Here is a 22,739-nt window from a genome sequence, read left to right as displayed (position 1 = left end):
CACAGGGCTCGGACTCGTGAACCATGAATCGTGACCTGAGCTGAAATCTGACGCTTAACCACCTGAGCCACCCAGGTGCCCCAAATCATCATGGTTTTCAATGTGTAGCTCTGATTTCTTTTTGTGGATAATCCTTTACAGTTTCACATTAGTCTATGCCAGTGAAAAATATGGTGGTAAATCTGATACAAAAATTTCAAATTAGAATGAACAGTTACTAGAAAATCTGTCAAAATGTTATTTCATTTTACTCTAGTGTATTCAGCTAGGAATATGATTAGAACATATATTAGGTAATGTATGCTTATTAGTTAAATATCATCATCCAAAGCTTGACATTTTTAGATAATAATTGGAACATGTGGAATGAAAATGAGTTAAATGTGGTCTCCCATGGAGTAAAATTTTAAAATCATGATTACACCGGGAGGTAATTTAAAAATATAGAAATAAAAAGTTACTTTCTTTTTCTTAACTCTTATATTGGCTGTCAGCTCCAAGGATGTTTCAGTCACGTCCACTCAGGAAGAGCGCTGACAGAATGCAGTCTAATTTTAGCTTTGGGACTTGCAACTTACTGGCAATATAAGCATAGTTAGAGTTGCTGCAGTGCACTTAACCGTATTCCTGTTCTGTGTGATTCAGGGGGAATTTTATTTCCTGTAGACCGATATTCAGAGATATCAGTGAAGAGATCGTGAAGTAAATTGGAAGCCTTATATTTTGATACTATATTTAAAGTTGTGTTATTGTCTGTAAAATGCTATTTAAATTTTTAGTTATTATTGATCACTTACTTACAGCTAAGGTATCCCACGTCAGGGTTCTGAACTTTATTTCTTGGTCCTTAAATAGGCCTTATAAAATTCCTGTGAGATTTTGGTTAAATGATAAAAACAGGAAAAATTACTTTTGGGTGGGGACATACAATAAATATATAGAATTATTTATGTTGATTTATTTTTTTTTATTTAAATGAGAGATTATTTTGTCACTTAACCTCTGAACACAGGTTTAGAAATTTTCACTTAGTTTATGGTAAGTGATTTTTTAAACTAAATTTCCTGGTAAAATTATCCAAGTAATTTACTTTTCTTCAATAATTTCTTCCCTACACAGTTTCAGCTACAACAGCTACCTCCATATTAAGCACCGAAGCAGGTAAAAAAAAAAAAAAAAAAAAAAAAAGTTTGCCTTTTAGCTTCTAAATCAGCAGCAAGGTGAATTTGCAATGCAGCAATTTGGCCCTTTTTTTCAAATTTGTCATTCTCTATTTATTTCCTAAATGCCAGATAGCAGGGTCTACATCCAGTTGTAATATTAGTGAAGAGCATCTTCCCTATTCAGAGGTTATGCATCCTAAAAAGAACATTCTCCGTACTAATTTGGAGAAAGTGAAGAAAATTCTACTACTGAAGAGCATTCTACGTTAAAGTCTTTAAAAATGATTTACAACTTATCCTTTACTAATATCAAAGAATCTCAATGTTAATTGAATGATTTGTAGTAAAGCAATAGCCTAAGGACTACAAAAAGTGTTTTGAAATGTGTGGACATCTGATTAATACATTTAACTGTTACATTTAATCATTTATTTGCATTAGACATATATATAAACACATCTCTAAATAAATACTTTTAATTTTGTCTTTTAACACAATTTTAACATACATTTCCAAATATTTGCCTCCTTCTTTGTATAGCAATAACATTGGTAACCAGGAGCTCAGGTGCAGGTAAGCCATAATCTTCACCCACAACTTAATCAAGAGGGCATTTAAAAAAAAAAAAAAAAACAAAAAACAAAAAAAAAAACCCAAAAAACAAAACTTCTTTTTGCACTATTATATCTTTCTAATGACATTTTATGGGGACTTTTGTTTTGTTTGTTTTTAAGAATGCTTTAGAGGAAGACCTTGGAAAAAATGTTATGCAAAATGATGTTTTCTTGACCTTTTACTTGTGGTCTATGGATTTGAAAGCTTTAATTTTATACTTTAACATCTATCCACCTATATGATTAAATTTCTTTGAAACATTAATTTCAAGTTGACCCATTTTATACATGACCATAGATGTTCTCAGAAACATAATGTTCCCTCTGTGCAAAACTAATTATTTTCCATTGTTTTCTCTAATTCAGCAGCTTCCATTCCAGTGATTACAACATCAAGCAGCGAAACAATAGGTGGGTGAATCAGAAAACTTGTAAAATGACAATGCAGGGTTTTTTTTACATATATTAAACATTTTTTTTTTAACTTAAAGCCTATTTTAATCAATATACCCACTTGTTTATATTTAGGACTTTTTCTTCCCCACCTGAATACTTTCACTTTCTCCTATTATTTATTACTTTCTCTATTAAAAAATGGATATATATTTACATGCATGATATGTTTTGAGGTAAAATTGACACATAACATTATATTAGTTGCCGGTGTACCTCATAGCAACTTGGTGTTTATATATATTGCAAAATGATCACCATGATAAGTCTAGTTTACATCCTTAAAGTCTCAGACCATGTTTTGCCCTACCTGTATTCCCAAATGCACCTAGTTCCAAGCTATGTAATAGTTATCATTCATTAAATATTTGTAGAATAAATGAATGACTCTTCTTTTTCCCCGTCCCAAATTTATAATTCAGGTATTTTTTTAGGGCGGGTGGGGGGGCAACAGAATTTCTGGTGTAGGTTAGACTATTGGTTAGCTATTATTGTATTGAAACTCTTACAGTTTATACATTCATTCATTGCAGCTAATCTTCTTTCTATAAAATGCAAATGTACACTGCAAAATCAAGACTACTTTTGGATTATAATTTTATATCATGATATAGAATTACAACTATAATTTTGGGTATTTTGTAATTATCAGCAGTGTCTGATTTATTTGGTAATTAATATATTTTTTATATTCAAAGGGCAAATATACTTCTTAAGTATCAGCCCATCATAGTATGGAATATCATTAAAAATGCCTAAACTAACATGTTTAATTTTTGTCAAACTCTCTCTCATGTTGCATGTTATTAGCAACACTAAGCACTACTGACTTGCTCAGTGTAAATCTTGGAAAGACTGACAGGTTTTAGAAGTATTTTTCTCTATTCTACAAGTGTAAGTGTATTTCCCAAGACATAGTAAAAATTTCATCCCCAAAGTCCTTCTATGTTGTTTCTTATACTGCAGAAAATTTTTCTGGCCATGTATTATTTCAGTCATTAGCAATGACTAAACTTCTAATTCTCATCCCACTTCTGTTTCCATGAAGATTAATTTCATTTTATATAGCTATCTTTTAGTTAAAATCATTTGTTCAGCTATTAAAACTTTTGAATATTGTGACCATTTAAAGAAATAGAACTACTCTTGACTATGGATTTGATGCATTGTACAGTTGTGCATGAGTCATAAGCAATTTTGATAACTATTTCAATGTAAAGATGTTATCTGCATCCTATATCACATCCTATATACACAGGATAGGATATTCTGAGTATCCTATACTCAGAAATATGAAAACTGGATTGATTTTTGTTTAGTTTATACATGTATTTCCTTTCATTGTTTTTATATCCCCAAGAATTCAGTTTTGAACATAATATTATGGAAATTTCATTTTGTCGACACTTTGTATTATAGCAAGCAAATTTTTATATAAAACAGCAGGTCATGAATAGATTACTGAAGTAGTTTTTGTGAGCAACGGATGAAATTGTAGATGTAAAATGTTTAATTAACCTTAAAACACTACAAAAATTTCATTAATTATTTTCACCATAGTATTTAAAAAATCATAAATCTAATGTATAGTTGAATTGTAGGAGAGATTACCTGGCTGATTTTTCCCCCCAGAATTCATGAGGTATTAATTATAATTTATGCTTAGCCTTCCCAAATCCTAGTGTTTTATTTCATTTCATTGAATTTCTAGTTAGGTATTTCATGTTCCAGAAGTATAATATTAATAATTTACTAAAATGCCACTTTAGTACTATTTTGTAAGATATAGCTAATAACAACTTTTTAAAAACAATTTATTTATTTTTTAATTTACATCCATGTTAGTTAGCATATAGTGCAGCAATGATTTCAGGAGTAGATTCCTTAGTGTCCCTTATTCATTTAGCCCATCCCCCCTCCCACAACCCCTCTAGAAACCCTCTGTTTCTTCTCCATATTTAAGAGTCTCTTATGTTTTGTCCCCCTCTCTGTTTTTATATCATTTTTGCTTCCCTTCCCTTATGTTCATCTGTTTTGTATCTTATAGTCCTCATATGAGTGAAGTCACATGATATTTGTCTTTCTCTGACTGACTAATTTTGCTTAGCAAAATACCCTCTAGTTCCATCCATGTAGCTGCAAATGGCAAGATTTCATTATTTTTGATTGCTGAGTAATACTCCATTGTATGTATATACCACATCTTCTTTATTCCTTCATCCATCGATGGATATTTGGGCTCTTTCCATACTTTGGCTATTGTTGATAGTGCTGCTATACACGTTGGGGTGCATGTGCCCATTCGAAAGAGCACACCTGTATTCCTTGGGTAAATACCTAGGAGTGCAATTGCTGGGTCATAGAGTAGATCTATTTTTAATATTTGAGGAACCTGCATACTGTTTTCCAGAGTGGCTGCACCAGTTTGCATTCCCACCAGCAGTGCAAAAAAGATCCTCTTTCTCCAATATCTTTTGCCAATATCTGTTGTTGCTTAGCCATTCTGACAGGTGTGAGGTGATATCTCCTTGTGGTTTTGATTTGTATTTCTCTGATGATGAGTGATGTTGAGCATTTTTTCATGTGTCGGTTGGCCATCTGGATGTTTTCTTTGGAGAAGTGTCTATTCATGTCTTTTGTCCATTTCTTCACTGGATTATTTGTTTTTTGGGTGTTGAGTTGGATAAGTTCTTTATAGATTTTGGATACTAACCCTTTATCTGATATGTCATTTTCAAATATCTTCTCCCACTCTATTGGTTGCCTTTTAGTTTTGATGATTATTTCCTTTGGTAATAACAACTTTAAAGGAGGGTTTACTGTATTCTAGTGATTAGATACACTTTTTCATTCATTATCTCATTAAATCTCAACAATTGCCTGATTAAGTAATATTCCGTGGACCCCTCTGTCTTCATCATTTTGCAGGGAATGAGATACAAAGAGCTTAAATAATTTTTCCAGAGTTATGAAGATCAGAAGAAAAGGAATTTTCTGGTGTGATACAGAGAGAAACTAGCATTGTTTTTCTTTTCCTTATCATCCATGAAATACAGAAATTATTATCAGAAATTATCATTTCAAAGACATAAATCATTAAGGTCGCCCCAACATTATTCTAAAATCAGGAGACAAAAACAATTTTTTATGTTAAAATTGTCCAATTGTGCCACAAATTGTATGTGTTTTAAATAAATTTAGTCAAATAATCCCAATACACAGAAAATATTGCTTATCAAGTTATCAAATTATTGAGACATTTTCAGCATTCGTTAATAATGTATGTATAGCTTATCTTGTTGCTGGAATAAATCTGTAAATGCTTTTTTCCCAGATGAACTGAGGCAGACAAAATTTTGATTATTAATTAAATCTCAATTTTAAATGAATGGTAGTGGTAAAACTTGATTTAAATTTTAGCTTCTCATTCACTGTCCCATATCTTTTCTGAGGCTATGCCTATATCATTTATATCAAGAGGAATTTAGAAGTTACTCAAGTAATAACTTATTTAGTTTCCCCAAAAAAAGCTGTGACTGGTAGGCTTGGCTCATACCTCTCATTCATCTTGGTGGATTCGATTAACTGGACAATCATAAATTGTCTACCTCAGCATGTGCTATAGACTCCTGGACTGGGTACAAAATATTCGGAATAAAATGGAAGTTTCTGAATTTTAACAACCATAAGAGACAACATGTCCATTTACCCCCAACTCAGGAATCATAACAATCTATATGAAGTGAGGATGTCACTCAGAACAATCTTAGAAAATACTAGTCATATGTTTACCGGGCATTTTATTTTGAAGTTCTAAAAGGAAAACAAAAAAAGCCAAGCCTGGTGATGTTGTTTTTCATTTTCCATGTAAGAATAAGACATTTCATTTTAAGACATACCAACATATGTTTCCTTTTTAAACTTGTTTTTTCTAAATTCATCCAATAAGCATCATAATATAGTAAAAACCGCTTATAGTGTTCGCCTTTTGAACACTTTTAAAAGAAACGCATTCTTTTTGTGGAGTAGTTGCCTTACAAATTGTAGACTTGAAAGCTACATTCCACTTCTTTTACTGACGTCCATGGTTTAAAAGTTGAACAGCATTTGACAAACTGGGATGAATCCATAGCTACATGATTTTTTGTTTTTCAGCTTTCTAGGGGTGAACTGCTTGATCAGTGATGAGAAAATGGGTGCTGAAATATGGGTTTCGTCCTCATCACTGGCAAAGTTTCTTGTTACTTTCTAAATATAGTATACATCAACTAAAATATTTAAATAGCTACTTAAAAGTAAAAGTTTAACATTTTCCAGATATTATAGCTAGGAAGACACATCATTTTGAATATGTACTGTCTCTTCATGAACTCTTGGAAGTAGGTAGAAGGATTTCATTCTTAGATATGGGAACCCATTTCACCCAGAATTTTGGTTTATAGTCTCAGTGTTCTAAGTGTAGTTTCATTTTGGATAATATGTTAGTATGTTTGAATTGAACCAACGTGATTCATGGGTCGATTTAATTTAGTCAAAGCTTTTCTACTTTTATTTTCTACTTTGTCTTAAGATTTCAATTTACAGTTGTAAAATTTATAGGTATAAAAACCTATACTTCTTGAACACATAGGTAAGGCTTATTTTTATCTTTTTTAATGTTTATTTATTTTTGAGAGAGAGCGTGTGTGCTTGCACACAAGTGGAGGAGGGGCAGAGAGAGAGGGAAATAGAGGTTCCAAAGCAGGTGCGACACTGACAGCTGAGAGTCCAATGTGGGTCTCGAACTCATGACCTGAGATCATGACCTGAGCCAAAGTCGGATGCTTAACCAACTGAGCCACCCAGGTGCCCCACGATTGATTGACTGATTTTTTACATGTTCATTTATTTTTGAGAGAGGGAGACAGAGGATCTGAAGCAGGCTCCTCACTGACAGCAGAGAACCTGATGCAGGGCTCGAGCTCACAAACTGCAAGATCGTGACCTGAGTGAGCCAAAGTCAGACACTTAACTGACTGAGCCACCCAGGCGCCCCAAAATTTATTTTATTTTTTTTGAATATAATTTATTGTCAAATTGGCTTACATACAACACCCAGTGCTCATCCCAACAAGTGCCCTCCTAAATGTCCATCACCCATTTTCCCTCTCCCCACCCCCCCATCCACCCTCAATTTGTTCTCTGTAATTAAGAGTCTCTTGTGGTTTGCCTCCCTCCCTCTCTGTAACTTTTTTTTCCCCCTTCCCTTCCCCCATGGTCTTCTGTTAAGTTTCTCAAGATCCACATATGAGCAAAAACATATGATATCTGTCCCAAGATTTATTTTTTAAAAGAGACTGGGCAGAAGGGCAGCTGTTGGCCATTGTCTTGCTCAGTGGGTGAAGTAATTTTGATCAAGTACTAGATGAAATACTTCCCTGAATCAAGTACTTTTTACTGACCATTATTATTTTTTAATCTATAACTTGAAAATATTAAACAAATTATTTTAAAGTTTATTTCCATAAATTTAAATGACATTTCTCAAGTGGATGGAAGGCCAGATAAGAGAAGTGACTAGGTCCTCAGGAGAGGGATTGATGATTTATTTGATTTTATATTCAAGCATCTTGTATAGAAGTTATGGTATGATTATACTGTTGCACATTTCTTTGAGTTAAATAGCATAGGAGTGAAGTGTACTTTTAATTAATTTAGAAAAACATTGAAGATAACTTTAAAATCACAAGGGAAGCAATTTGCAAAGCTTAAGCTTTTCTCCATGCATTATATATTTATTTTTTTTTTCTATACAGTAAATGCTTTCAAAGGGTTAAAGTATCCTGAGAGATGCCTAGCCAACCATTCCAATAAGTATGTTAGTTTTAGAAGAAATATTATGCAATTATGGTTTTTTTCCTGTTGAAATTGACAGATCTTGACACAGAGCTAACACTTACTGAGCAGTTTTCCAAGTATTTGACACATATTATCTCATTTGATACAGAAAACTCTGTGAAGTAAGTGCCATTATTTTCCCCAATTTACAAATGAGGAAATGGAAGCACAAGAAGTTTAAGTTATGTGTCCAAGGTTGTCTGCTAATAAGAAGCACAGAGAGGATTAAAATTCAGGACATCTTTTTCTAGATTCCAGTCCTAATGCTGCTGTGTATTTAAGAAAGAGAATAAAATTGAATTTAATATAAATTAGTTATTGAAATAGTTGCATATAATTTCAGATTCCAATTTCAATTTGGTAGTTGTGTTAAAATTTATGATTTATGTAGTAATTTTCTATTAAACTATAAAAAAGCTCATTGACCATATGGGATATTGGTTCATATAATTAAAAAGTGGGTTTTGTGACATAATGATTTGATATCTTAAAATGCATTTTTTTTTACTTTCTCAAAAAGTTAAAATCTTAGAGTGTTACAACTAATTTGCATAAGGAGCTTATTCTAAAATAGTATCCATCATAGAAAGAAAATAATTACATTGGGATATTATAGAAAGTCACCTCAGTGTAGTGGGAAGTAGAAGCAGAAAAATAAGAATTTGAATCTCTTCTGTTCTACTTACTAGCTGTATGACCCTAGTTTAAATCTTCAAACACTCTGAACATTAGTTTTCTCATTTATTAAGTGGGAAGGATATAATATCTTTATTACAGGACTTGAGTAAAGAGTAAATGTAATGGTGCAGCTTAGAATAATACACAGTAAGACTCAGTGAAATCAACTCTATTATTACTAAGTTTTTTTTTTAAGTTTATTTATTTTGAGAGAGAAACAGAGAAAGCAAGTAGGGGATAGGCAAAGAGAGGGAGAGAGAGAATTCCAAGCAGGCTCTGCACTGTTAGCGCAGAGCCTGATGTGGGGCTCTCACTCACAAACCGTGAGCTCCTGACCTGAGCCAAAACCAAGAGTCAGACACTCAACTGACTGAGCCACCCAGGTGACCAGTTACTATTAACATTTTTATAAAGAATAATTTATTGTGTAAATGAACTTAGATTTTAGCAAAGGAGTTTAGTATTTTTTATAATCAGAAACCCAACTACTTTCTGGATCAAAACCTGGGTTATTTTTTTCAGAAATATCATATTTTAGAAAAACTGCAAACTTTGAAGTACCAAAATTGTTGTTTATTAGGAAAAATATTATGGATACTCCTTAAGCTTATCTTTCAGAAGTTAATATTAAGCAAAATGGAATCCACTCAGGGAAAATGGCAAAATAATACTTTTATAAAAATTAAAATGATTCTTTAATCAGAAAATCTTAGTAGTAGCTGGAAAATTAATTGCAAGATTTTATTTTAATTATTCAGTCTATTATGTGGTGGAAAATAAACAAGGTAAATTAAATTATTTTTTAATTAAGCTTATGAGGTAAAAATAAATCAACACAATCACTTTGAAAATTTTTGGAGTGGATTATTAGTTCATAATGCACAGAGCTATCAATATTTTGGCAGCTCTTATTATGAGCAGTTACCTCTTGGCAACAAAGCAGCTGATACATAGTAATTCACAATATCAAGTCCTTTAAGCATATGTGTTCATTTGTAAGTGAAGGAAAATATTAACTGTAATTGCAGTGGTTATGGATGCCAAAATTAATGAGAACAGTAATGCTTTATCAGTTTTGGTCATTAACCCATGAAGAAAAGTGGATTCTTCTCTATTCATTTTAGTAAAAAATTATCCATATTTTTATCACTATATCAACAATTTTAGACATATCTTCCGAAGTTTATTTGTGGGGGGAAATAACTGCTATATTATATATAGTAGCCCAACTGGTATGTACTCCAATCTGTGACTAGTTTAGATAAATCTTCTGGCCCTGATTTAAGATGGGTCCTGGAGATCCACTTTGGAGCCTGTTGCCATGTTAGCCATACCAATCGCGAGGAAAGGCCTATAAATGTGTTCTCTCCTTCGTACGCTAAAAATATTTGCAGTCTGTGCTCTACCATCTATGGTGAGCCACTATGTTCCCCTTGACTCCATTTGATCAGAGAATATTCAAATGTGGAAACCGTGGAGAAGATTTTGATTCTGTTCCATGTGATAATGCTGCTTTTAATTAAATGTTATTGTGCTCAATTTGAAAAAGCTCAAACTGGAATCACTGCAGTTCCCTAAAGGTTATATCTATACTGGGAAATGAAATCTGCAACATATTCTTTTGAAGTATCACGATGTATCCTGCTGCATCATGATAATCTTGATAGTCTCTGTGGGCCATGGAATAATAGTCTTTCTATGTGATCCTTGCATCCAGATCAGCAAGGCATTTTAATTCAGTGTCCAATTAATGTGTTCATCCATGAGAAAAGATAAGATCTGAATTGGTCTGTTGGTGGTCTTCTTGACACTGATTTAAAAATTCTTCTCAACTAAAGCTTGACACTAATTTTGAGAATTCTCACATAAACCTTCTCTCAAACTACTTAACATATTTATAATATCCATTTTTGAAGTAATCAAGAAAGGATATTTTATTATTTATTTGATGTGGTATTATATATTTCTAGTCTAACTTATAACATTTCCATTGATATAATGAATGGATAATTAAAAAAACTACAAGTGGTAGTTCATTATACATAGATATTTTTATACATAGATATTTTATACGTAATATTTTTATATTATATAAAAAGCCATTTGGGTTATAGTCCTAGGTACTGGATGACTTGGATTTAGTCCCAGCGTTGTCACTGACTAGCATCTATCTTGTACAAATCACATAGCTTTTCTGAGCCCAATTCTTTATATGCAGAATAAGCATAATATTTTTCCTTCTTTCCTTCTATTATCAAATACTTATCTATCACCTATTAGGGGCTAGGCACTCTGCTATCATTAGAGATATAAAGATGAGTTAAAATAGATACAATCCCTGTGTTCATAAAACCTATAGTCTAGTGAGGAAGATGGATATCAATCAAGCAATTACAAATACAAATGGAAATTTCCGTCAATGACAAGAGCTATGAAGTGCTTAAAATGGGAGTGAGTTAGGTGGAGAAGAGATTTGAACAAGTCAAGATGGTCAGGAAAGGCTGAGGAAAAGATGAGTTGAGAACTGACCAGTGAAGGTTTAACTTGGAGAAGAATAAGGAACTGTGTTCCAAGGCCAGGGAACTGCAAATAGCAGGTATGAGACGCTGAAAAGCAGCCATGGTGGCTGAACAAAGAATGAGGATCAAATAGAGAGGTTGTGTGAGACACTTTTTCTTCTTCTTTTGTAAGTTGCAAAATACTATAATGTTGTAAAGTGTGAATTTCCATATAAATAATAGATTTGCAGGGCTTTTCAATAGAGACTAAGATGAAAATACAGAAAATAGCTGATTTTGCTATTTATGAAAAACAGATTTTAACAAAGGCTTAATTTTGAGTACACCGCACCCCTGGCAATAAACAGTTAATAAACTGCTAATGTATTCCTGGCAGGAATGGTTGGAGGGGCAGGCACTGGGAAGGCAAAGTAAAAATATGGCCTCTTCCTTCAGGAGTTTACTGGTAACTACAAATTTATCTCCATAAACCTACTATATAAAATTATAAAAACAAATCCTAAAAAATATTTCTTCTTCCCACTACTCCAAATATAGACTAAATGCCACTCGGTAGACAACTATGGAAGGCACTGACCACCAGAAACAGAGTAAAAGAAGTCATTAACTTCAACATTAGCTTCTGCTAACACAGAATTAACTTTGTCATTATTGATATACATTTATTGCATTTACCTTGTATTTGGAATTCAGCATATGTGTGTATAGTATACACATGCATATCCATGCCCCTTCACACATACACATATGCATTGTAAAGTACATTATGATATCATTATTTAATTTTGACTTTTTTTATTTTTGAGACAGAGAGAGACAGAGCATGAACAGGGGAGGGTCAGAGAGAGGGAGACACAGAATCTGAAGCAGGCTCCAGCCTCTGAGCTGTCAGCACAGAGCCTGACACGGGGTTCGAACTCACAGACCGTGAGATCATGACCTGAGCCGAAGTCGGACGCTTAACCAACTGAGCCACCCAAGCGCCCCATGATATCATTATTTTAAAACTGAAATCAAATTTTATTATTAACTCTCATTGCTAAATATATTACAAACTACTACATATTGAAAACTAACAATCCAGCAATCTTTCCAGTATTTTCCCTTGAGTTCAGACAAATTTACATCATTTCTCTTTTTCTTATCAGGGACAACTCTAACTCTTCTGAGTGAACCTTTTACTACAGGTTAGTATATTAATTCCCAGTTTTATATGTGAAAAAAAAATCTAACAGGGAAAATTATTAGTAACTTTGGGTTTTTAAGAAAGAATTTATATGAGAATTTTGCTTTTGACAAAACGTTGCGAACAAGTAATTTATTGAGCTTTTCCCACTGATTTAAAATTCTTTAAAAAGCCTGAATTTATCTTGTTTTTGACCAGTTTATATTGGCTGGCTATAATATGGTTTCCAGTTTTATTTTTTTCCTTATCAGTAACTATTAGTAGAGTATAACAGAAATAAATAACATCAAACTCAAAATTTAAAAAAGTAATATATAGGATAAGAGAAAACATGTGTATATCTAATGATGTATTTTGCTCTTTTTAGGCATTCTAAGTGTAAAAGTTGCAATTAGCTCTTTCATGATATTTCATCATTGTTATTATCCCTGAGTGACAGTGTGATTAGAGCTTAAGATTCCATTTATTTGAAAGCAACCTCATTGAGACAAATATATGAAGACTTAGCATGACGCAATTTAAGATGCCTAGAACATAACTGTAAAAAAAAAAAAAAGCAATAACAACAACAAAATAGTAAAAACTAAACCAAAATCTTTGAGGAAATTATAGTAGAACAAAATCTTAGGGAACTCTGGACAAAAAGACACTGGATTCACACTTTCATTTTCTGGAGTGGGAACTGACTGAATAGTTAAATCACCCACCCATTGGAAACAAAATCCAAGTATACTTGACATGAGAAGCTCATTTCATGTTTTTCGCAGGTGTTATTGGAACTCCCGTTCCCGTGACCGTCAGTGCTGGCACTGCAGGCACGACTGTAGTGTACCCCGCCCCCACCAGTCCTGGGCACATGGCAGGTAAACTGAATTCAGAACAAAGTATACCATCCACAGCTAAGCAACTGGTTTCAGGCAATGCTTCTCAGGACAATAGTGTATAAAATAAAGATATCTGAGTTAGGTACAATATCAGCCTTAGGTATTTTTTATACATAATTAAAATGTAGAACTTTAGGGGGTGCCTGGGTGGCTCAGTCATTTAAGCATCCAACTCTTGATTTTTGCCTCAGGTCCTAATCTCACCGTTTATAACATGGAGCCCCACACTGGGCTCTGCGCTGACAGGGCAGATCCTATTTGTGATTCTGTCTGTCTGTCTGTCTGTCTGTCTCTCTCTCTCTCTCTTTGCCTATCCCCCACTTGCACTTTATATCGCATTTATATATTCAATAATATTTATATGGCACACTAAAACTTCTGAGTTATTCTCAAATGGAAAATATGTAATTTAATTCACATTACCACCATGGCAGTTAGGTATTTTTATGCCCAGAAAGAAGAAAATAATAAAAGGTCTCAAAACTGGCAGAGGCAGGATTAGAACCCAGAACTCTTATCCTCCTCTGTAATGGCCCCGCAGTTTTGTGATCTGTGCATAAGAGCATGCATCCAAGAAAAGCCAGTGAGAATATGCTTATCATTGTGCATCATTGACTAAATGTTAACTGTTGTTGGTTTCAAGAATAAAATATTATTGACATTTTTTAAGCATAGATGATTTTAATTAAAAACAAACAAGCCTGTCCCTTAATCAGTCAGTAATTTCAAACACCTCTTAAAATTCCTCTGCGTCACAGTTGCCTCTGCTTTTTGCTCAGGTGTTAAACAGTTTCCACTTAATACCTGCAGTTGTCCACATGGCTCATCTTCCTCTAACCACAGGTGTTCAAAGTGTGGTTCCAAGACCATCAGCCTCAGTGTCTCCTGGGAATTTTTTAGAAATGCAGATTTTCAGGCCCATCTGCTTTGATTCAGAAGCTTTTGAAGTGAAGCCCAACAAACCATATTAACAAGCCCTTTAAGCAACTGATGCATATCAAAGTTGAGAACATTTCCACTCTTTCCCCACTTCTGTACCAATTTACTCTTTAGTCAATACCACGCCAGAATGAACTTCCAAAAATTCAACTGTCTTCAGGTCATTCGACAATTGTTCTGATTGCTTTTAGGATAAATCAAAACTCCTTTACATACCATTAAAAATCATTTCTTTAGTATATGCAGTGGGACTTCGCTTTACATATTTATTAATGAATCCATGGCCTGGTTTTATTTTCCTACATTTGTTTTCCTCTAGCAGATTTCTTGATTTAAAATTTTTGTTTTAAATACTATAATAAATTACAGTTTGCATAAAAATAACATATTAAAAGATATAATGTACAGTAGCACAAGTCAAGAAACTGGTCGATTCCAGTTAGATCAGTGAATTTACTGAACTCTTAGGGTAATGACCATCTAGTTTATATTTCCAAAAATTTGAATCAGAATTACTGGGTCATGATGATGAGTCAATCAGCTATCTCTTTTGGGGATCAGACAATCTGTACAATGGTTTTGAGCAGGGCTGCTCCAAGTTTGGTCCACAAAGGCATGCCATCCAGAACTGTTTGTTTCACTGGTCCATGATGTGGTAAGAATTGAGCAGCAGTTTGACACAGTGATTTTGTGTCTATTGAATAAAATTTTATGTTTTCTTTGGTTTCACTTTTTAAATTTTCATTTCTTCACTTTTATGGCATTCTCCCCCTTCCTCCCCCCAAAATAGGGCAGATTGGAAATTTTACAAAATTGCTCTCTTACCACAGTTGATTTGAGAAGCACATTTGGAGTATCAACTCCAGGGTGAGACTGCCTGGGTTTGGCTCCTGGATCTGTTGCCAAATAACTGGGTGGCCTGGAGCACTTCACTTCACCACGTCATCAGTGGGAATGATAATACTGCCAGCTCTGGAGGATTTCTATAAGATTAAATGAGTTGATTTAGGTCTAGTGTATTTCTGAAACTGCTGTATTTTATCAGGAGGAACAACAGGCAGCCCTACTGCACCAGCAAGAGGAGGTGAAGACAGCACACCCAGGGAACCAAGCACAGGGGCGACAAGCCCAGGGAAATCAGGCAAGTCAGATACACATTTTAGCGCCTATTAAATACACTGAATATACCACAGGTTGAACTAAAGATTAAGCTCTATGTGGGGCACCTGGGTGCTCAGTTAGTTAAGCATCTGACTTCGGATCAGATCACAGTCTCACAGTTTTTGAGTTCAAGACTCGCATCGGGCTCCAAGATGCCATCGCAGAGCCTGCTTGGGGTTCTCTCTCTTTTCCTCTCTCTCTGCTCCTCCCCCACTCTCTCTTTCTCTCAAAATAAATAACCTTAAAAAAAGATTAAGCTCTGTATGATATTAGGCTGATATTAGATATCTAGCTGCAGAAATCCTAGGAGTCAAGATTCTTTTATCTTGGAAACCTCAATGCTGTCCTATCAGAAAAGAGTGATATATAGAATCCTGCAACTCGAGAAGTAAACCCCTTTCCCCACTGTTGTGTCAGGGACCCCAGAGGTTTCAGAGGGCTTCACAACAGCACCTGGGCGTGAGAACACAAATGGAGACACAACTGCCCCGGGCTCGACCATGGGAGGCAGACCAGGTATGGAAGTGCAAGGTCTAAAGCAACTTCTTACCGACCTTAGGGAAGCTGCCAGTGGCTTCTGAGTGATTAGTTTTAATTATTACTGCACGTATTCAGTATCCCTGTTTTTATGAGCCTAATGGCAGTGTTTCTCCAACATCAGCTCAGATGTGATATAGAGCAAAACGTGATATATTTTAAACTGCTAGATTCCTGCTTGAGGACTTCTGAAACTGTGAGTCTGGAGTGGGATTAGGGTCATGGTTTCCAATCTTGGCTACAAATTAGAACTGAGTAGAGAAATGAACAAATATGTGAAACAATATGTAAACAAATGTATGAAAAGTATTTTGAAAGCAGAGAACAGCACAATCTGTTCTGCTTCACCAAAGATCATGATTCATATTTATTTTTGATTTTGAAAGGGACTACCGGATCATCAGCTAGTGATGCAACTAGACCCCCAAGTAGTGAAGTGACACAATCTGAAGGCAAGTTAGGTGAGTAGAGAATGTCATTCAGAGACCATGGTTTTTGTAAAAACAAAACAAAATCCCCCAAACAAAACAGAAGAGTCTTTTGTCAGAACCCTGCTGATTTAACTTGTTTTAGTTAATCGAATGCCCAAGAAGGATGTTGAATGGTACAAAAAGAAATAAGTTTTCAGTATGATATTTTTTTTCTGGTTTCTCCAAATCTTCCCTTCAAAAATGCCAAAGTACTAGATTAAAGCTACAGTAATGTACATGCTGACATGCTGTCCCAGTACTGTGTTTATCAAGTGTAACAGGAGAACCTGTTGGAACTACCACTGGAACTGGTGATGGCATCACAACTAGATGACCTTTCACTGATAGCAGCCCAGCTGGGAATTCAGCAGACAAGGCACAGGCTCACCTGGGCATTTTGGTGGTGCTCCATCATGAGCTTAGCTGAGACCTCAGGTTTTTATGAGACATTTAAATGAATTTAGCAATGGCTATAGTTTTAATGGCTGTTATTTTAGGACAAATGAATATGAGTAGCTTGGGCATTTTCATTACAACCATCGATGCAGACTACAATTTCCAGGTGAAAACACAGGATGTCATTTAAATTTGAATTTCAGATAAATAAAGAATACTTTGTTATAAGTATGTCCCATTGGGATGATTGTTGTTTATCTGGAATTCCAATTTAACTGGATGTCTTGTGTTATCATTTGCTAAATCTGGCAACCCCACTGTGGACTGAGCACCATCGTTCTTCTCAATTAGGAACAACTGAAGGGGAGAATGCAGCCACCACTGGAACTGTTGGTGAAAAGACTTCCCGAGCCTCAGGTACTGAATGAACATAATCAGAATGAATCCAGACAAGAGAAATGTGATTTCTTTACTTACGATTTTTACAGAGACAAAGCTTCCTGAAGAATTTAATTATCATTATTTGTGTAATGTCAAAACTGAAGAAGATCAGAAATAAATCAAGAGCTATTTGTTGTGTGTGTAACATCAGACTGATGTTACACAGAGCATCAGACTGATGCTCCAGAGAACACAGGAGAATAGTAATGTACTTGTTTTCTTAGAACTTGTTTTTTGAGCAGGAGAAATGAATATTTATATACATGCAAAGGCAAATACCATGTAAGACAGAAAATAGTCAATATCAAAGAAATGTTCAGTGACAAGCATTGGAATGGGAACTCAAGGGGAAATTCTAGTAAGAGAACTGATTAGATAGGGTTAAAAACAACAGGATTATTCTAGTTTGAACATTATATGATATTATGATCAGTGTACTATATCTATACACTTTAACAAGCAAAAACTCAAAACATAAGTGAGTTGGGTAGAATTTTAGAGATATATTCAATTTCATGGGAATAACAACAGTCATATTTCAGTTGTTGGGGTAATATGTTTGAAAACAAAATCTTCTCTCAGCCCAGAGACCCAGTCCATAAAGGTAGTAGAGAAAGAAAACAGTTTTATAATTGAATGAGCCTTAAACTAGAAAGTGATGCAAATTACAGACAATTTACTAAGAGGTTGTAAAAACAGAAAGGAATCTCACCAAGCAGACAGCCCTTTACATACATATTCTTGAGAAAAATTACTAGTTCTCAAGTAAGAGGACCTTAAAACCCCATTTATTATACATAGTTCATCTTAAATTCACTTAGTAGTTGGGATGACAATTTGGTTAGTTGATTTTATACAGGAGAAAATTAACTCCAGTCTTGAAGGAGGAAGGTTTTTTTTGTTTTTTTTTTATGTTTATTTATTTTTGAGTTTATTTGAGAGAGAGAAAAAGTGCACCAGCAAGGGAGGGGCAAAGAGAGAGGGAGACACAGAATCTGAAGCAGGCTCCAAGCTGTCAGCACAGAGCCCCAGACTGGCTTCAAACCCAAGAACTGAGATCATGACCTGAGCCAAAGTCTGACACTTACCAACTGAGCCACTTGACAAGAGGAAGTTTTATAACTAGAGGGAGATAAAGGTACTATCTCCCTTGATGTTTACATTTCAAAGAGCCCCCGGGTCCTTGAGAAAGACCTAGAATGACCTAGGTCATTAGGCCTATTTAGATGTTTTGGAGATTTACACACATTTCAAAGAGAAAAAAACCTAAAATTACAAATTTGTGTTCTAAGCAAAGGAAAGGGAAAGTCTCTTTCCTTACTTTCACCAGAAAGAATTAAGCCTTTTGTTTTAAATTTTCATTTGTCCTTATATAAGCCATTCTCAAAAGATTATCCATTTCATATTTTAATTACCTAATTCTTCTTTCTATTGTAAAATTAAGCCATGCCTAGGGTATTGCCTAAAGCCACTTCCAGAACCAGAGGTGACAACACCCCTGGGGAAGCAGGCACTAGAACTCCAAGTCCTGGGAAAGCAGACAACGCTGGTCCTGACTTTCCAGCTGTGTTCAACCATACCTTCCTCAGCAGGGTGTGATCTGGACTAACCTGGTTTTTAATTTGCTTTTATGATCTTAGAATTGAGTAGCATTTACACTCAAAGACCCAATGGGGAAAAAGGAGTCAGGAAAATGTTGGCTGCATACATTAGATCTACACACACTTCCTTCTACAAACCATAAATATCACAGAGCCCACACCTAGAGTGGTTAGAAGGAGAGAGGAGACTAAGACTTCAATGACTGGGAAAGATGACTCTGGGGCTCATAGTGGAGCTGAGATTCAGGTCAGGGCATCCAAGAAGAAAGGGGAATATAAAGAAGTGCTTAATAGTGGAAGAACATAGAGAGCATCAACTAGGATTTATCCCTGGAGGGAAAGGGCCATACCCTGAATGGAGACTACTGAGAGAAGATCTGAGACCTCACAAGTCAGAGCTCTTGTGGATGTGGAGTTGAAAGAAATAAGATTGGAGAGTTCATGGAATGAGGACTGGCAGTCATAGAACCATGAGAAGGCACTAGACTGTGTGAAGGCAAGGGAAGGGCACTGGAAGGTAGAAGAATCCTTGCAGCCTGGGTGTCAAAGAAAAAAGAGAAATATTTAAAGCCGAGAACCTCAAGAAAACAGGATAGTAATTAAGAATTAGAAGACAGACAGGGGCGCCTGGGTGGCTCAGTCGGTTGAGCAGCCGACTTCGGCTCAGGTCATGATCTCGCAGTCCGTGAGTTTGAGCCCCGCGTCGGGCTCTGTGCTGACAGCTCAGAGCCTGGAGCCTGTTTCAGATTCTGTGTCTCCCTCTCTCTCTGACCCTCCCCCGTTCATGCTCTGTCTCTCTCTGTCTCAAAAATAAATAAACGTTAAAAAAAAAAATTTTAAAAAAAAGAATTAGAAGACAGACAAAGGAAAGAAGCCACTTAAAAAGAAGTTTCTCGGGGTGCCTGGGTTGAACATCCAGCTCTTGATTTCAGCTCAGGTCGTGATCTCATGGTTCATTAGTTGAAACCCCACATCAGGCTCTGCACTGACAGCATGGAGCCTGCTTGGGATTCTCTCTTTCTCTCTCTCTCTCTCTCTCTCTCTCTCTCTCTCTCTCTCTCTCTCTCTCTCTCAAAATAAATAAATAAACTTTAAAAAATAAATAAAGAAGAAGCTTCCCTTCACCATAAACAACCTAAGACGAAGCTCCTGATCTGCAAAATCTGGTGAGCCATTGCAAAAGCCTCTCTGTCCCTACTGCATAGGATCTCCTGCCATCATTGTTTCAAGAAAATCCAATACAAAAAAACATGAAAAAGAAAAAGAAAATGCTAATATCTATATAAAGCTATTCACTCATATACATTTTGAACAATTTTCAGCAACAGCAAGCAAATTCTAAAAATCTAGTCACGAAACAGAGGAAACAGAATTTAAATTAAGAAATAAACTGCAGATATAGGTGTCAGAACTATAAATTATGAAACTTGAGGGTAAAAATAGATAAACAGTAGGAAGAGGTTAAATTGGAACTGATGAAAACTCAGGAGTAATATTGGAAAAAAAATTATCTTAAAAATAAGGACCAAGTTACAAGCTACCCAAAAGAGAATATACATGATATTGAAATCATAGCAGTAGAGGCAGAAGACAGAATTGGAAAGATCCCCCAAAATATTTCAGACTTAAAAAATAATAAAGTGGATCAGAGAAAGACATAGTTGCAGGAAATAGAAAAAAATATCCTATATATATATATATATATATATATATATATATATGTATATATATATATCAGTTTCTGAAGAAGAAAAAACAATGAAACAATGTGTAAAACTGTAAGTCAGGACAAGTGTCCCGTAATTAAAAGGGAAATCCTAAATTTACATGTTGAAAGGATCTTCCATATATCAGGAAGAATTAATCCTGAATGGTCAATTTAGTGAGTTATTTTAGAAAACTGTCAGATTTGAAAGATACAGTCTCTGGACCTTGAGGCAAAAAGAAAGTCTTTTAAAATGAAAGAAATTCAGGTTGGTATCAGGCTTAGTGAGATAAAGTAGGATCATTAAGAAACTCAAGGAAGAGAAATGTAGGCTAAATGTTTTTAAATCGAGCTAAATGTAATTCAAGTATCAAACTATCGGGAAATACTTGAAAACATGAAGGAATTCAGAGAAATATACACCCATGGAGCCCTTCATAATAAAATCACTGTAGAGTGAGTGCATTAAGCAACAAAGAGATGCTTTGAAAATGACCAAAAGTTATAGCACTATTTCCTTTTAAAGTTTATTTATTGGGGCACCTGGGTGGCTCAGTTGGTTAAGCATTGGACTTCGGCTCAGGTCATGATCTCGCTGTTTGTGAGTTCAGGCCCCTTGTTGGGTTCTGTGCTGACAGCTCAGAGCCTGGAGCCTGCTTCGGATTCTGTGTCTCCCTCTCTGCCCCTCAACTGCTTGTGCTCTGTCTCTCAAAAGTAAACAAAAGTTAAAAAAAAAAAAAAGAATTGTAAAGTTTACTTATTTTGAAAGAGAGAGAGAGAATAGTCATGGGGGAGGGGGAGAGAGAGAGAGAGAGAATGAGAGAGAGAGAGAGGGAGAAAGAGAATTCCAAGCAAGCTCCTCACTGTCAGCACAGAGCCAGGAACCCGACACAGGGCTCAAACTCACAAACCATGAGATCATGAGCTGAAACCAAGAGCCAGTTGCTTAACCAACTGAGCCACCCAGGTGCCCCTATAGAGGGCACTATTTTTAACTATAGCTCTAAAATTAGAACAAAAGTTGAAAAAGAAAGGCTGAATAAAAATACATAAATGTCACATATTTAACCAACTAAAAATATCATATTAATAAATAGATAGATAGGAATAAGAAGGAAGATGAGATAGTCTTATTGATTAGATAGTAGTCAAATTATTTAAAGTCCATGAGCCAGATAAGTTCACATTTATTAAAGAAGTAAAAACAATGAATATTAAGAAAGAAAATGGTATCTAAAGTGGAAAGCACAGAAGAAGAAGAGAAGGGAAGAAGAAATAATAATACTTATATTAATAATAATAATTACATAATAATAAGTATATAATAATTATTATTATTTGTTGAGAAACAATAGATACTACCTGAAAGAAAATTGGGAGTGTGCTCATGGGATTATATAAAAGTGTTACTGTGAAAATAGAACCTATCAAAATAGAAATAAAGAAGCAAAAAAAAAAAAAAAAAGGGAGCAATTTAAGAGTGCATAGCAAATGACAAATGGCTGAAATTGGAATCCAAAAGCACACTAAAATAATGTTTAAAAATAGTTTCTATTAAGTTTTGGTGAAATTTTTTTCAAAATTAGGAAGTCCGCTAGATATAGTTCATACTAGGGCCACCTGGGTGGCTCACTTGGTTAAAAATTCAATTCTTGATTTTGGCTCAGGCCATGATCTCACTGTTCATGTGTTTGAGCCCCTGAGCTCAAGCCCCACGTTAGGCTCTGTGCTGACAGTGCGGAGCCTGCTTGGGATTCTCTCTCTCTCTCTCTCTCTGTCCCTCCCCTGCTCTCTCTCTCTCTCTCAAAAAATTATATATATTTATGGTTCATACTAATAGAGCTAAGAGAAATAAAAAAACTACATACAGGCTAAAAATACATTTGATAAATTTTCAATAACCATTTCAGATGGGAAGAAAAAAAATCCCGAATAAACAGCCTGCCTGAGCAGTATTCAAATGTCAATACTTTTCCTAGAACTAGTATCATGCAATTCATGCAATTAAGTGAATGAATCACTTAACATCTGTAACTTCAGTTTTCTTATCAGTAAAAAATGGGAATGTAATTTATTGAGTGGGATTATGATGAGAATCCAGTGAAAAAATAAATA

At 34.9% G+C, this 22,739-nt stretch overlaps 1 protein-coding gene across 1 annotated transcript in view; it reads left to right on the top strand.

Moving 5' to 3' along the window:
* The window catches only part of MUC19 (mucin 19, oligomeric), a 102,620-nt gene that overhangs the window by 29,452 nt on the left and 50,429 nt on the right, over positions 1-22,739 (top strand). Inside the window, exons 27-34 of the mRNA XM_053895342.1 lie at positions 1,120-1,161; positions 2,144-2,188; positions 12,453-12,491; positions 13,258-13,353; positions 15,359-15,454; positions 15,892-15,990; positions 16,398-16,472; positions 17,229-17,294. Coding sequence (XP_053751317.1) covers positions 1,120-1,161; positions 2,144-2,188; positions 12,453-12,491; positions 13,258-13,353; positions 15,359-15,454; positions 15,892-15,990; positions 16,398-16,472; positions 17,229-17,294 — 558 coding nt within the window. The remainder of the gene's footprint in view (positions 1-1,119; positions 1,162-2,143; positions 2,189-12,452; positions 12,492-13,257; positions 13,354-15,358; positions 15,455-15,891; positions 15,991-16,397; positions 16,473-17,228; positions 17,295-22,739) is intronic.

This window comes from Panthera pardus, unplaced genomic scaffold (assembly GCF_024362965.1).
Source record: "Panthera pardus isolate Hobbes unplaced genomic scaffold, ASM2436296v1 HiC_scaffold_6, whole genome shotgun sequence".
NCBI classification, from domain to species: Eukaryota; Metazoa; Chordata; class Mammalia; order Carnivora; family Felidae; genus Panthera; species Panthera pardus.
The sequence above is the reverse complement of the archived record's forward strand: the minus strand, read 5'-3'. Positions and strand labels throughout refer to the sequence as shown.